The following is a 16,195-nucleotide window of genomic DNA, read 5'->3' as shown; positions in this document are numbered from 1 at the left end:
TTTGATACTGATATCAATTAGTAATATACATCTTCCGTTACCAATATCTTGAATATGCCACAGCTGTTCATTTCGATGTCAAGGACATGGTTTAGATAATACTGTGAATATTATATTTAAATGAAATGATATGAAGGTAATAATCAGAATAGGAGTGATAATTGTGTCCTCCATTGTGTTTAGCTGATGAAATATTGTGTATTATTAAGTATTTTCTCTTTCTGTAATTTCCCATGATGCACTTGTTTATATTTGAGATACTAAAATGTAATTAGCCCTCTTGTGATGAATGGCTGCTGCGATGGACTGAGTTGACACAATGTGATTCACATCAGCAAATTGTATACATCGCTGTGGGTCCCATATCGATGACGACCGCATGTTAATCACTTTCACATTTTATATACCAAACATCAATCTCCTTTCGCATGATTTTTTTTCATTGTTTTTCAACAATTTTAATCAAGCCTTTTATATCTATTCGGTGCATAATAACTGAAGTAATTATAAAAAAAAATTTAAAAATTGTCAAAATGATGGCCAGGTAAAAAAATACATTTATAATACTAGTAGCCATCCAAGGGGGAATTTTAACGTAGGATGAATTGTTTTGTAATAGCGCCACCAATGGTTCACAGATAAGTCTTTTGTTTTTATTTACTAGACAATTATTTACTTTTGTTTGCTTCTAGTTGATTTCTTTTTTTTTTTTCGTTTCTTCAGAGTTTTTATTCATCACCACTAAGAAACTGGTAAAATTTGAGATAATGTTTAGGTATTAGATAATCGCCAACCCCGAAATGTTTCTGACTGAATTGCCATGGCAACATACAAAACAATGGACTCCTGATTTTTACTGACTTATGAAATTCACGAAAACTTGTCACTGGAAAAAATAATTGTTTCCAGATCATAATTTGATGTTCTAGGTTCTTTTATCTTGTCCCCAGTGTCCTAATTTAATGATTACCACAATATTTATGCCTTATATAATAAGATTTTTTTGTTTTGTTTTCAGACCATTGGTGTGCTGGGTATTTATATTTTTGTCTCCAGTGTCCTGGTTGTGACTGTACTAATTACTGTGATTACAACCACAGAGGAACTTGGTAAAACAACGCATGAACCATTAAGTGAGTGACTATCAATTATAGAAGATAAACTTACCTAAAAGCTACTGTAAAATCATTAATTTTCATTTGTTTAATTTCACTATTTTGATATTTTTATTATATATACTGGGTTTTAAATTCATACATTTTACAGTGAAACAATTGAGTTCTGTTGTAATTTTTTATTTTTTCATGTTAGCGGATTTCCACCTCAAAGTAAAATTTAAATTGGGTGAATTATTAATACATTTACAGTATTTGTTTAATTACTCACTCATACAGCAACTACCCACAAATGAAATCTTTTTAACTTTTTGAGCAGTCAATTTTGTTATGTGCAGATTTTGATCAAAGATTTTGGTAATTATGTGTCTGACTTGTTGAAAATTGATTTTTGTTTTTCAGATTTCAGAACCATGGTGTGCGACTATATTGAACCATTCAGACAAAGAGATTTCTGTTGGGTATTCTTTACACGATTTCTAATGCAACAAGGTATCGCCACGGTAACAGGGTAAGTTAAGATGTGCTGACGTATGCTTTAATATTTTTTTTTTTTCAAAATTGCAGGAGCTTACTAAAAATAGAACTGACATTATTCATCAAGATCAAATGTGGACGCATGCACAAGCAAAAACGTCAATTTCATTTCGGTCTGCGTTACTTCACTGTGGCTTTTCAGTGAATCTCAAGATACTATAAAACTTAATTTTTTTTAGCTAGCATGTTATTTCAACTATTTTTCCTAATTCAAGATGCAGCTAATTTAACTGAACACTTTAGTTAAATTAGGATTCTATTAATTTATACGTTGAGTAACAAATTTTATAGTACAATTACAGTACAGTGTTTTACAGTAGTTTGTTTTGTGAAAAAAAATATTTGCTAAATTTATTTAAACACGGCAGTTTTAAATACAACTGTAGCTATTCTAGTTTTTGTTTAATTGTCTTTTTTTTTTGTTCAAATCAAACATCTTTATAATTAATTAATCAAACTATATAATCGCTAGAGATGTCATATGAAACACATGCTAAATACTGTACAATCATATTTAATCTATTTATGATTTTAGAAGAATTTTCAACTCATCAATTTGTTAAATTCATTTGTTACTAGGTTTTTGGAGTATTGGATTGGTGATATGATCCCACTACCGAACTGTATGGCGGCACACACCGCTATTGGTCTAATTCTAGTACCATTGCTGTTCACTGCTGCTCTCTGCTCTATAGCTGCTGGCTGCTTCTCTGATAAATATGAGAAGAGAAAACCTATTGTGATGGGAGCAGGTAAAACATGTTAGATTACTTCTTGGGCTAGACTATTCAATTCAGGGGGGTTGCTGTGTATGCATTTTTTCCAATGGTTCCTCACAATGTCGGGCGAGATGCAAATCATAGGTGTGTTTTAATTGTCTAGTTAGACATCAAAATGTTTTCTATAATTATTCCATTTGCTGTATTATTTCTGTGCAGCAATAGCTTTGATATTTAGTTTAGATTATTCTCATTCATATTATATCATATCCTTATGACGTTATTACCGCGATCAGTGATTGGTTTAGAACCGACTTATCACAACTTGAGTTTTGTGTCATGTGACACTGGAGATTCTCGCGCCATTGTTATCGTTATTATTTTTTGTTGTTATTTCAAGTCGATGTTGATGTTTCCCGTTTCATAATTCAATAAATGTCAATCCTGACATGAAACTTTCCGACTTCGTTAACTGCTCCGACCTATAGTATACAGTGGCTATACTTCGAACCAAATCACAGCCACACACAAGTCGTTGATTACTTCACCTGAATGTTATACAATGGCATCAACATACAAGGTGTTAACACAATGTTGAAGCACTGATTCCCACACAGTTTTGTTTTATGTGTGAAAATACAAATCACCTCCCAAGAAGTTTATGTTTTGTCAATAAATCAGTTTTGATCAAGTCACAGGAGATATTATTATTTAAAGACGTGTTCACATAATCATAACATAACATAACATAATCACAGAAGATTAAAATAAAACTGTGACAATATTAAAACATTCAATGTTTTAACTTGTCGAATATAAATGTCCATTTTTGTCATTTTTTGCAGAATTAGACCTAATTTTTGTTCTTGATTTTGATTGAAACTTGTAGCTAGTAGGAAATTATGTCACTTTGGTCGAAAAATAACAGAAAATATAGAAAAATACAAAAAAATGAAGAATCTGTTGCAGCAAAATTTTTGGAGGGAAATGATTGTTTTCAATGGGTAAGGGTTATGTGACTAATAATTAAATGAATAATAATGATTTTATTCTGATTATAGCGTTAATAATGTCGGTTGTTGCTGTATTATTTGCTGCAATACGTGGTCCTAATTCATTCTACGGTGTCATTGTCATCTCATTGCTCTTTGGTAAGTTCAGTTCAGATCTCAATTACAAAGTCGAGAATTGCGTCCTGTAGTATTGTAAAATCTGTTAAAAGCTGCGGCTTCTATTAGAATGGTACAATGCAACAGAGGGAATGTGGCTTCTATTAAAGCATCTACACATATGAGAAATGGTGAATTTTTAGGTCACAATTGTTCAAAAAGAATGCATCTATTAGGGATGGGGCTCCTGATACAGATTTTATGGTATATTGTAATATAACGAACTACTTCTAATTTGGGCTATTTTAAGAATTATATTTATTTTTCTGTATTTTTATTTTGCTTGAATTAAAGATTTATATCTGACTGGATATTTCTCATTCTGTAAAGAAAGAAAAAATTGTTCAAATCGATAATGTGATGATTTAAAAATAATAACCAGACTAAAGTTTATTGCACTAGATTTTGGTGAGGAGCCTCCAGAGGGCGCTATAACTGTTTCACTTGATTAGTGGTATACTAGTATGTGGAGATGATGTGCAAGTAGGCAGATTGTTAGGGACGACGTCAAAAGATCGATGTCGGATAAAAAACTTAATTCCTTTAGTTTTTTTCCACCCCCACCCCCCCCCCCCCCCCACTCCTCACTGAAACTTAATTGATAAATATTGGTCATGGTGTTAGACTACATTCACCATTAAATACAAATCGGACAGTAGTATGGCATAGCAGTTGATTGTCGGGTGGGTGTAAAAAGACTTTACAAATGCATCTTATTTGACGCACATATTTACACTCGAACCAAACCTTTTTCTCGTCACAGTCTTGGATGTTTGTTTTTTTTCCTTTTTGGTTATTTTTGTCCATGATTGGACAGAAAAAAAAACGAACTACAAATACTGCAAGATTTTTTTGACTTCATTAAAAAATAAAATCGTTTTTGTAGGATGGAAACTTTTTGAGGTCAAACCCGCATCCCCCACCCCCAAAATAAAGCAAATAAGTTTTTTATCCGACATCGATATTTTGACTTCGTCCCTTAGGCATTTCAGTTTTGCAATATTGTAATATATCAAATATTCTTTTAAGACAGACCTATATAGCAAGCAACATTGACCAATCACAAACAAGCTCACACATTGGCTTTCAGATTAACACCATCCTGTTTCTGTAAAGCTAAATAACTTTCCTTTGGTAATACAAAAAACTTTTATATTCATTTTACGTTCTGTCTTAGAGAATGTATCCTTGCCTTTTTGAAATTGACATATGCCTAATTTCAGTCTATGATATTTATGCATGTTCAGGGCCTATTGAACACAATATGTATATGTTCAATCACATGACAGTATATGACCAAATATGGTATATAGTGATTATTATTGTTAGTGGGTGGTATATACAAAATGTGCTGTGTTCACAGGTATTGGTTATGGTTCCTTTGTGGCGGTGGATTTTGCGTTAGTGTTGGATGTACTCCCAGCGGAAAAAGACAAAGCCAAAGATATTGCCATATGGTCTGTGGTATGTAAACATATTACTGTCATCCTGCCCAAAACACTTTTATTGTTGTATTGTTGGCAAAATTTAGTTGAAAACTCATTTCAATTTGGAGTGTCTTGGCTAAAAAAATCAAATCTAGAAAATTACATCATTCTTCATTTACACTGGTAGAACCTGCCATATTTTGGTGTTCATTGACTTAAAGTTATTCTTCACTACAATAAATCTTGTAATGAATTGCTGTTTGAATTTTGTTTTTGGTGAGCGAAGGGGCTAAATAAGTTATTGATTTCCCTGACAAGGTTGCATGCGTTGCGCCCTCAGTGGCAATTTTTTGTCGGTAGTGACCGCCATTAGCGAGTAACCATTCACGGTAAAGTTTATTTGTTTGTAGACATAATGTGTGATGAGGTGCGGGTAAATTTCTGCTCAATGTTTATCATCTTATTGAAAACAGTCTTATTAAAAACATATCAATAACTAACAACTAGTTTTTAATATGTCATATGAAAATTTTGAAGTAAAAAAAAAAGTTGATGATGACTCACTTTTTGTTTTGCAGGCATTTGTACTACCTCAGTTGATAGCGACTCCCACTGGAGGAATTCTACTTGATGTGTTTGAATATGTTAATTGTGAAATCGGACTCGGCTATATCATTCTTTTTTCTGTAACTTCTGTCTATTTTATGCTAAGTGCTCTCTTTGTATCCCGTATTAAGGGAGTAGAGTAAGCTGCAGTGTAATTATACAAGTTATCCCACCCCTTTTAAATGGTTTGGTCCATCCATACTACATTATTTTTTGCTGGCCTGCATTGCCAGACTTTGAAATAAGGAACAAACTTAACATGCAAGTGGGCATATTACTTAGACTAGTCCATCCCCGCCTGTGAATGGTTTGGTCCATCTATATAAGTTTACTGAGTTATGTTATCAGACTTTGAGCAGAAATAATATACAGTACATGGTCACATTACTTAAACCCAGTTCATCCCTCACTTTGAATGGTTTGCTCCATCTGGGTCAATGTGCTACTTAAATTAGGAGTAGAATACATAAGGTACATTTACCAATCTACCTCTACAATGTAAATGGTTTAATCCATCCAAATTATTTGTTAAAATGAGCCATGTGTTCAGCTAGTTTTGATTCTCTGTTCCCTTCATACTTGATATACCAGAACACCCCTTCTTGTAAATAATGTAAAAAAAAATATTTTAGCTTGAATTAATTTTCGCTGAATAGACTTTTTGGGTATTATGTATGGATTTCAATGATTCTTGATTAGTTGAATGTAAAATATAGGAAAAATAGTATATTCAATGAATTTTATTTTCACTGAATCATTCCTTCAGCGAAAATTAATTCCAAGCAAAAATAAAGTATTCCACAGTACAAATGTAGTTTATATCCAATATTCTCATCATTCTGTTGGGGTGTTGGCTACATACATAATCTGTAAATCAAATGTTGACCCAGCACATATCATTCTACCCCGTTTTATGTGAATGGTTCAGTCCAATTTGATTTGTCTCCATTTCAGTAACTGGTTCTAGTCTACGTCTACAAAATTATAGGGGTGTTTCAATGTGTTGGATGAAATAGGATCATTTTCAAAATAACTTCTGACAAGGGTATTATTCTAGGAGCCCTTGAAAAAAAATAAGAAAACGGGTATATTTCTTGAAAACAATGCAAACTAAATGTATCATTCAACTAGAAACCACTTTCTTGTGTAGTATTAGGTGTTATTTTGGTGAACCATATCAAATCCAGGTGTTATTTTGGCAAATTTAATTTTGTGATTCAGGGAAAATCACAAAAATTTGTAGGGGTGAGAATTTAATGGGTTTCTTAAGGAAACTTGACTTTCGTGACAAATGCAGAGTGAAGTCAAGATTGTGCCTGATTGGCTACCTAATCCTAACACCTAATATTCAGACCAATCAGAGAGCAGCTTGTCTGTTGACAAGTTTTTGTTTTCAAGATATCAAACGCTGCCTTGTATATTTATCATATACAAAAGATACCTTGTACAGTCAAAGCTGTCCATAGTGACAACCTGTCGATAGTGACCTGCTGTCCATAGCAACCACCCTTGTGCTATCCCAGTGAAATTTACAAAATGTACATGTAAAGTGACCTGTATATAATGACCACCTGTCCATAGTGACCACCTTTGTGCAATCCCAATGCAAATTACATGTAAAGTGACCTGTATATAATGACCACCTGTCCATAGTGACCACCTTTGTGCAATCCCAATGCAAATTACATGTAAAGTGACCTGTATATAATGACCATCTGTCTAATGTGATCACCAACCATGTTTTTGGTACCTGTTTGATCAACTGAGAGGTTGCTGTAGTTTTATTCATAAATTAATAATCAGCCTCGATATAAAGAACACCTGTTTATAAACAACAATCCCTTGGCTGGTTGCTACAAATAGATTTGATTGTATAATTAAAATGTAATTCTTTACAGTATGTCCAACTTTGTTTTAAAAGTGATTTTCTTGTCTTATTTGTACAGGTTTGTTGTTGTATTTGTTACTTACTTGAAATAGTATTGTTTTAATTGCTTAAGTTGTTGCTTTTAATATTCTAAAATAAGAATGTTGTTTATTGTTTCTGCTATGTCATTTAAACTGTAAATTTCATAATCATGACTCGGTCATCTTTTCATTTCTAATGTTTTACAAACATTTATTTCTCATTGGCTAAACTACTTCATCAAATGACTGTAGATGGCCAATCAGAAAAGGGAATATAAATCACATGATTTGTGGTAGCCAATCAGAAAATGCATAATGTGCACCTGATTTTGTGATTATATTTTTTAATGTGATTTTATTATTTTACTTTTGTCCAGTCTTTGTGTAGGAAAATAATTTGTCTAGTAATATGCAAATAATTTAAATAACATCTTTTCGTTATAAAACACCAACATTTTTTTTCAACTTCAAAATGATATGTCCATAAAAAATCCAATATTTCTATCAATATCTCAAAAACAAACCATCATATTTCATTGAACTTTGAAGTAATTCTCGTATCGTATTGCAGCAGTTATTGGTTAAAAGTCATTTACCCTATTTTGCACACATCTCACAAGACACTACTACATGGTACTATTACATAGTGATTTAAAAACACAAAACATTTTAATGGAAATGAATTTGCATAATTGTACCCCAAGGAAGATATTATTTTAAGGAAATATGTACTATTGATAGTACCATTAACCTTTTCACCATCAGTTCCCTCTATTCATCGCAAATTTATAAAATAGTCCCAAATAGTCTGCACTTTTCGTCAGAAGATTGGGACAAATTTTGTCTGTTGGTTTCAAAATTAGGATTTATTTCCAGAAATAGAAAAGTGCATACAAATTTGGACGAGAAAGTCTGGTGCTGAAAATGTTAAGAATAATTTTCAATAAATTATTCAGCTACATTGTGTATTTCCACATCCCAGAAATTTGAAATTGATATTGGATAGCCAATAAGAAGACGAATATCACTTTGTTTGTGGTAGCCAATGAGGAAAATAATATAAATCACCTGACTTTTAGTAGCCAATCGTAAAATGGGTGAGTTTATTATTTGAAAGGTGTTGGTCACCTATGATTGGGAAAAGTTAAATAAAATACTATATCAATACATTTATAATTACAAATTGTTCTACTTAACATTTAAATGCTGGTTTGATTTGTTTATTTCGAAACTGGTTCAGATTTAATTCACATTTATGAATACCAGCTAGAAATTTATGAAATACTGAATTTTCTCAGTTGGGTTGTCTTGTTAAAGCACAAAATGAATTTACAGTCATACGAGATAGACAGGTGTATCAGTGTGTTTTTAATTGTTCAGTATTAGCCATACTGGTTTAACTTTGACAAAATAAAATAGCTAAGTGTTTTCAATACATTTTCAGAAATTTAGATTCAGGTTTTTTTAATTGTCCATTAGGAACAAAATTATGGATCAATACATAAATGTGGGCAAATTATTATACAGTAATTTTAGTGGGAAAACAATTACTGTAAAAGGGTTAATTATTCACTGGGTTTTAATTTTGCTTATTTCGCTGACTGGAAAATGCGCTAAATTAAAACCCAGTGAATATGTAAAATTTAGCATAGAACACATTATCTAAATGATAAAACTGTGAATTTAAAACCCACTGAATATGTCTGAAATGGTAAATCTATGAAATTTAAACCCAGTGAAAATTAGTCATTTTACAGTATGGTCCTTGAGCGGTTAAACAAAAATCACACTCAGAGAAATCTCTGAAACAAAATTATGTTTCTTTAACTGGCATTAACCTTTTCACCACCAGTTCCATCTTTTCATCACAAATGCACAAAATAGTTCTGTTTATAGTCTGCACTTTCCTTCAGAAGATTGGGAAAACAGCCACATTTTTTGAGTAAAAACTGAAAATTGACTCAAATTTTGGCTCCAAAATTAGGGTTCATTTCCAGAAATATAGAAGAATTATAAAAAGTATAAGAAGTGCAGAAAAATTTTTTGCCGAGAAAGTCTGGTGATAAAAAGTTTAAAACTGTAACTTAAGGGCAAATTATAACAATTACAATTGTTCATGTTCATTAATCCTCCATATAGTCATAGAGGATTAGAAGTGAATTTCAGTAAGTTATGAAATATAGCTGTATAAAAAATATATATATTTTTTTTTTCCATAGTTTTGGTATTGTATATATGTGAAGTCGTGCAATCAACTTTAAAGATCCACTGTGTTGTCCCTGGGACATCGCGTGGCGTTTCACTAACTGCTATTGTTATTTTAGACATCAACTTATTATTACAATACAGAGATTGTCACTTTAGCTTAATGTCTCGCTTATTGAGAAAAAAGTTTAAGATTTGTGTATAGTAGTTCCAAGACGTGCAGTGTATGATATATTCGTCAGTTGATACAAACATATACAGTTATTTTTGTGCATAGTTCGCGAAATTCTCACAATAACATATCAAAGTAATTTGTGTTTATAAAATAACTGCTGTATTTGGCATGTATTACAGCCACGTACTTGCGTTTTGGATAAAAGGGCATTTACAAATTTTAGCGTACATCATATGGGAACTATGTTTAACAGGACCCATCACATGAACCACTGAACTTAAAATAGATTGTCATGGCAACATTACATTAAAATGTATAGTTTGTACAATAAATGTACATAATATTGAAAAGAGTTTAGAAAGTTATTCACTCAAGTTTGTATATTAGTTTGATGTGAATCTAGTTATACAGTACTGTAATTATTCTTAGCTGAGAAAGCGTTGTAAATGTTGTATATTATTATATTCAATAAATATATTGCATGCTTAGATAAACAATGTTGTAATTGTTATCTGTGTGCTACGTTATTTGTGCAAAAAGAGGCACATCTCTACCCCTAGTAAAGGTAATTTAAATGAAAACATTTTTACAGATCTAGGTAAACAAGTGGCTAGATCGCTACTGCTGCTAGATGTGCTTCCTCCAAAGTCGGTTTAAAATAAAATGTAATGAACACTGTCCCAAAGTGACAAGATGGTAATGCACGCAACATACAACTCAAATATAATCATACTTTTCAAAATTAAAAGTCCTTGACATTGACATGTAAAATAATAAATTTATTGATGAAATAAGAAGTAAGAAACATTTACACTGCATTTAACACAAAAATAAACCACAAATTCTAATTCTAATATTGCCGCGTTAGTTATTGTGAACTCTGATACACGTGACATTCTGTCCAATTATGTCGGCAATGTAGGTTCATTAACTATGACGCGCACGGTCATTGTCTCGTGTACACAAATCATTGTCAAGTGATGACCAGAATCTGGATTATCAAAGAATTTAGCTTCCATTGTTTCATGACTGGCAACAATTGAATATGGTGTATTCACTCCAAACAAAAATGTTGCATAATATGAAACCTGCAAATGGTCAATAATTATATCACTGATTAATATACAATCATAATCCAATCTTGCAATGCTTATAAATTAAATGTGGTTTTAATACTATTACTATTTTAATACTATTACTATATACTATTATTACAGCAATTGACTCGACAAAACACTAAAAAATAAGTCTCAAAGAATCTAACTACATTTGATATGCAACATGAGAAGAAAAAAAAAGCTTGTACATCTAAGTATAATCTATCTTTGAAAAGAAAAACATACTTGAATCTTTATAATTCTCAGACTGCTCACTGGAACAACAAGGATTCAATTCTTTGCATTTATTTGTATGTTGGATATATCACAGTGATAGAGGGACTGTGGATATATCAATATAATCGCGGGTTGACCAATGTAATTACATTACACATTTTAGAATAATGTATATTTTCTAAAACCAACCAGAGCAAATTTTTGTTTTAAGGTAATCCTATTTTTTAAAATCATTGAGGTTAACATTAAACACAAATGGATACCAAGTTTCCTGAGATTGAGAGAGTCATGCAACAATTCTTTTGCCCTCAAATAATATATGCAATCCATTCTCTCCCGCCGTTGCATCCAGGGAAAGAACAGGGAGTACTATTTTGGGGGCAAAAGCAAGTCGAGTTACTCTCTTCCTATCAAGGAGTTCTCAGTGCCCAATTGTGTCTATTTGTGCAATTTCATAGGAGTTCAGTTTTTCATTAGATAATTGTCACAATGACTTCATGTAATTTATTCAACCTAAAGTATATTTTAATTTTAATGCTGTTGCAATTGACATAGAGGGCAATAGTCATAATATACATGGTCACAAAGTCATCATGTCATATATGTAATACTGTAAAAGAATGAACTCCTACTGACTACATGTGCATTAAGATGAACAATAGAGACATACCTAATTCATGTATCTACTTTAAATTAGAACAATTTGACATATTTGACAATCTATTCCAAGTTTACAAATAACAAGTACTCAAACATGAGCATAAAAAATGAACATAGAGTTTACTAGATTTATGAATTTGACGCTGTCGCCATTTGATCCGAATGTGATTACCTTTCGAAAACTGTATTTTGTTTAATGGAAATGTATCTCAAATACAAACACATAAATTAAATATTGTATACTGAATTTAATAAAAAAATGACTTTTCTCCATAAATACACTTCTGTCAGAGTGTATTTATTGATAACTATACGTAATTATTTGAGATATTGACAAACCAGTTGAAGACTAACTAAGATTGACTCAAACCAATTCAAAAACTATTACTAAACTACAAATTATGGAGTAACTGGAAAATATAGGTAAGCACAAAAAATGGCATATAATGACAACTTAGGTGATAAATATAAAAATTGCTGGTAACATGTACTGAATTTAATACATCACATATGTTTAAATATGTTTACTTTCATAAACATATTTTTATCAAACTAAAAATTTTAGATTTAAAATTTATCTAGTTTTATATTCAACTTGGATCAATGTGCCTCTGTGGGTTGGTTTATATCTGGTAAATGCTGCGACGACTGGTTGCTAGGCAACACAGTCATACCAGAAGCTTCATCAGATCTTGATATCATTGAAGCTTGTATCGAACCCAGCCCAGATTCACAGCTTTCGGGTATCACCCCTTTCACATCTCGCTCTGCAATAAATGCGTAAATGGTCGTATTATACACCCGACACAGTGAACAATAGAATTCAGCCATACAATGCCGTACAGACATGCTATAAGACACGTTAAAATAACTAACCCTATTTGGGAAATGTGTGTTATGTTTACATCACATTCAAACACTTTTTTGTTTACATCAGACACAGAAGTGCTGTAGCCCGTGATGATAAAGGAATCTTGTTACTGTATATAATAATAAAATTTTGCATAGCGCGAAATATTTTTCGTTGCCATTTCAGACAGTTATTTTAAATGATTTCTATAAGCAGGAAAAAAATTTATAATAAAGTTATCAAGAGTATACCGTAAAGTATGCACTCAGGCGACACAGGATCACATCCACCTTCACTGAGCGTTGATTAGTCAAATACTACCTACAATCATACTTTGTTGATTAGAATTAGTGAAGAACTGACCTTTTTCTTGTGTGATGGTTAGTTTAAAAGGAAATCCAGCTTCCTCTAGAACCTTCAGGGCATCTTTTCGGTTTAAAACATAAAGTGCCTGCTGCAACTGTTCAATAGTTCCACCGATTGCCTAATTACAACACAGATACATATTTTGAATTAGTTTACCCGTATAACCAAAACTATCATGTTTTCTTACAGAAACCACAAGTACCAGAGTAAAAATGATATGAATATGATGCCTCAGGACTCCCTAGCCCAGTTTAAAAAATCCACTGGACTCCCTAACCCAGTTGAAATTATCCCAGATGATTCCCCAGGCGAACTGAAATTATCATACTTCACAGCACCACTGACCACAGAAGTTGATGAATGATTTAAAAAAAAAAACCACTTACCTCAAAATTATCAAGAAGTATTTTTGTGGGGCTAGATGACAATTTAAAAGCATTTATCATGTTTCCAAGGCAAAGTTCCTCAGCGACTGATCTCCAATCACAGCAGTTGTCCCTTGGGACGTCCAATAGTTTTAATAGACTGTTACGTACAATAGGATCCAATTTAATCATGTCTCCTATAAAACAGAGTGACAAAATAAGGCTATGCAACTTTATAATTATGCTAAATGACAATCAATAAACTGAACTCGAGTTGTATGTTAGCTTTAAATACACAAGACAACTAATTTTTGCTGTTGTCATGAAACATCAAGTCACATGACTTTCATGAAACTTTTCTCCTTTAATGTTTTCAAATTATCAGACTGCAAATTGATAGGAGCAAACTTTTTATAAAGTTTTCCAAGCGAGTGATCTGACCAATATCATCACAGAATAACATGAAACTCATCGGTAGACATTGTGAAATTAAGGTGGTTATGAACCATGCGAAGAAGACAAAAACATAAAAGTTCAAAAGCAATCTAGTTGGAAATGATTGTGTGATTTTGATCAGTGAGATTTGTTATGACTTGTCACTATAGCTGCATGCCCTTATCACTTATCTACCTTTGATATGCTATGACAAACATCTACACTTTGCACAAAACTAAAATTAAGAGTGACAAGGTAAAACCGCATTAATTTTGTGCATTTTGTAACTTAGTGAAAATCTTGAAAATTTGTAGCACTCGGGTTCCACGACACAAACTGACAGTGATTCGTTAAATTTAAAAATTCCTAATTAAGCGATTTGAAGCAGTGAGTCATCACCTGCGCATGCGTCTGATGGCCATAGCGTGTCATTGTTTACAAACACACATCTACTCATAAGCCTTTGGTTTTTAGTATGCGTTGTTATCAACGCTTAAGACTCAATTCATGCGCGTACGCAGGTGACAACCCTAAACAGCACGGCAAGTCTGAATGCAATAGTTTGTTGTATCCTTGGTTAAGTTGTAATAACCTTATTATAAAAAATCTTGTGGAAGATGACAAAAACTTACAATGGTGCTGAAGGGGTTTAAAATATGCAAATTACCTAATTAAGATGCACAGACAAATTATGGAACTACTTTGTGGAAGGTGAAAAAGTTGAGAAATGTGGTGAAAAGGTTGATTCACAGTAAACAGATCTCACCTTTACTGATGTGGCTACTCCATTCTGACATGGAATCAGAGAGTGCAGTTGATCTTGAAACCGAGTAATACCCGACATCAAAACTACTGGGCGACTGAGACGTTGTTTTTTCACTGTGAGTTGCCATAGGAACAGCAGAAATGTGCGATGATTTACTTAATATTGACAGATGATACGGCTCACCTTTGAGAATTTTTGCCATCTGAAAGATTTTCCACACATGGAAATTATTAACAGTAAAGTTAAGGTGTCTGCAAAAAACAGTGATCAACTAGGGGGTTTTGAAATAATAATTGTTAGCTTAGGGGGTTAGCATACCTGATCATCCATGGCTAAATCAAGTGACGTTTCTCCATAAGAATCATCATCTGACGTATCTATTTCTTTCTCTTGTTCTTCATCTTCCGATTCCTCTAATGGTTCGTAATTCTCCATCCATGGGTCAGATCCCGCAGCCACCAACAAAGCGGCTACATTGTACATCTGACGGCCGCTAGCGATGTGTAATACTGTATCACCAGCGAAGTTCTGAGCATGTAGATCAGACTGTGCTTCTAGTATAAGATATCCAATAATTCCTAAATGTTCATGTTCTACAGCATGGTGCAAGGCTGTGTGTCCACTTTTACCATCCTAAATACAGAATAGAACATAGTGAAACTATTAAAAACTTGCCAACAAAATAAATTATAGTTAAACTATTAAAACCTTGCCAACTATCCTAAATACTGAATAAAACAGTTAAATTATTAAAACCTTGCCAACTACCCTAAATACTGAATAGAACATAGATAAACTATTAAAACTTTGCCAACTAACCTAAATACTGAATAGAACATAGTTAAACTACTAAAACCTTGCCAACTACCCTAAATACTGAATAGAACATAGATAAACTATTAAAACCTTGCCAACTAACCTAAATACTGAATAGAACATAGTTAAACTACTAAAACCTTGCCAACTATCCTAAATACTGAATAGAACATAGTTAAACTACTAAAACCTTGCCAACTATCCTAAATACTGAATAGAACATAGTTAAACTACTAAAACCTTGCCAACTATTCTAAATACTGAATAGAACATAGTTAAACTACTAAAACATTGCCAACTATCCTAAATACTGAATAGAACATAGTTAAACTATACCTAAATACTGAATAAAACATAGTTAAACTATTAAAACCTTGCCAACTAACCTAAATACTGAATAGAACATAGTTAAACTATTAAAACCTTGCCAACTACCCTAAATACTGAGTAAAACATAGTTAAACTACTAAAACCTTACCAACTATCCTAAATACTGAATAGAACATAGTTAAACTATTAAAACTTTGCCAACTATCCTAAATACTGAATAAATCATAGTTAAACTATTAAAACCTTGCCAACTATCCTAAATACAAAATAAAACATAGTTAAACTATTAAACTATTTATACCAAGTGACAACATATGTAAGCTTGAAATGATTTCCTCAATATATTGCATCATTGACATTTGACTTTTTGCCTTATGTTAGATGGCATATCATTGACATTTGACCTTTTGCC

The 16,195-nt window shown here is 32.3% G+C and overlaps 2 protein-coding genes across 3 annotated transcripts in view; one reads left to right on the top strand and one right to left on the bottom strand.

Moving 5' to 3' along the window:
* Positions 1-10,358, top strand: part of LOC102803819 (uncharacterized) — a 55,300-nt gene extending 44,942 nt beyond the window's left edge. For both annotated transcript variants that reach the window (XM_085493547.1, XM_085493546.1), the window contains 6 exons: positions 1,019-1,133; positions 1,518-1,626; positions 2,232-2,404; positions 3,433-3,522; positions 4,904-5,004; positions 5,546-10,358. In XM_085493547.1, the coding sequence (XP_085349673.1) occupies positions 1,019-1,133; positions 1,518-1,626; positions 2,232-2,404; positions 3,433-3,522; positions 4,904-5,004; positions 5,546-5,716 (759 nt within the window). In that variant the 3' untranslated portion in view covers positions 5,717-10,358. The remainder of the gene's footprint in view (positions 1-1,018; positions 1,134-1,517; positions 1,627-2,231; positions 2,405-3,432; positions 3,523-4,903; positions 5,005-5,545) is intronic.
* Positions 10,359-10,619: 261 nt separating this feature from the next.
* Positions 10,620-16,195, bottom strand: part of NFkB (nuclear factor kappa-B) — a 31,095-nt gene continuing 25,519 nt past the window's right edge. Inside the window, 5 exon segments of the mRNA NM_001165001.1 lie at positions 10,620-12,622; positions 13,069-13,189; positions 13,458-13,633; positions 14,638-14,839; positions 14,956-15,270. Of these exon segments, the coding sequence (NP_001158473.1) occupies positions 12,456-12,622; positions 13,069-13,189; positions 13,458-13,633; positions 14,638-14,839; positions 14,956-15,270 (981 nt within the window). The 3' untranslated portion in view covers positions 10,620-12,455.

This window comes from Saccoglossus kowalevskii, chromosome 19, assembly GCF_978046115.1.
Source record: "Saccoglossus kowalevskii chromosome 19, keSacKowa6.1, whole genome shotgun sequence".
Lineage (NCBI taxonomy): Eukaryota > Metazoa > Hemichordata > Enteropneusta > Harrimaniidae > Saccoglossus > Saccoglossus kowalevskii.
The sequence above is the reverse complement of the archived record's forward strand: the minus strand, read 5'-3'. Positions and strand labels throughout refer to the sequence as shown.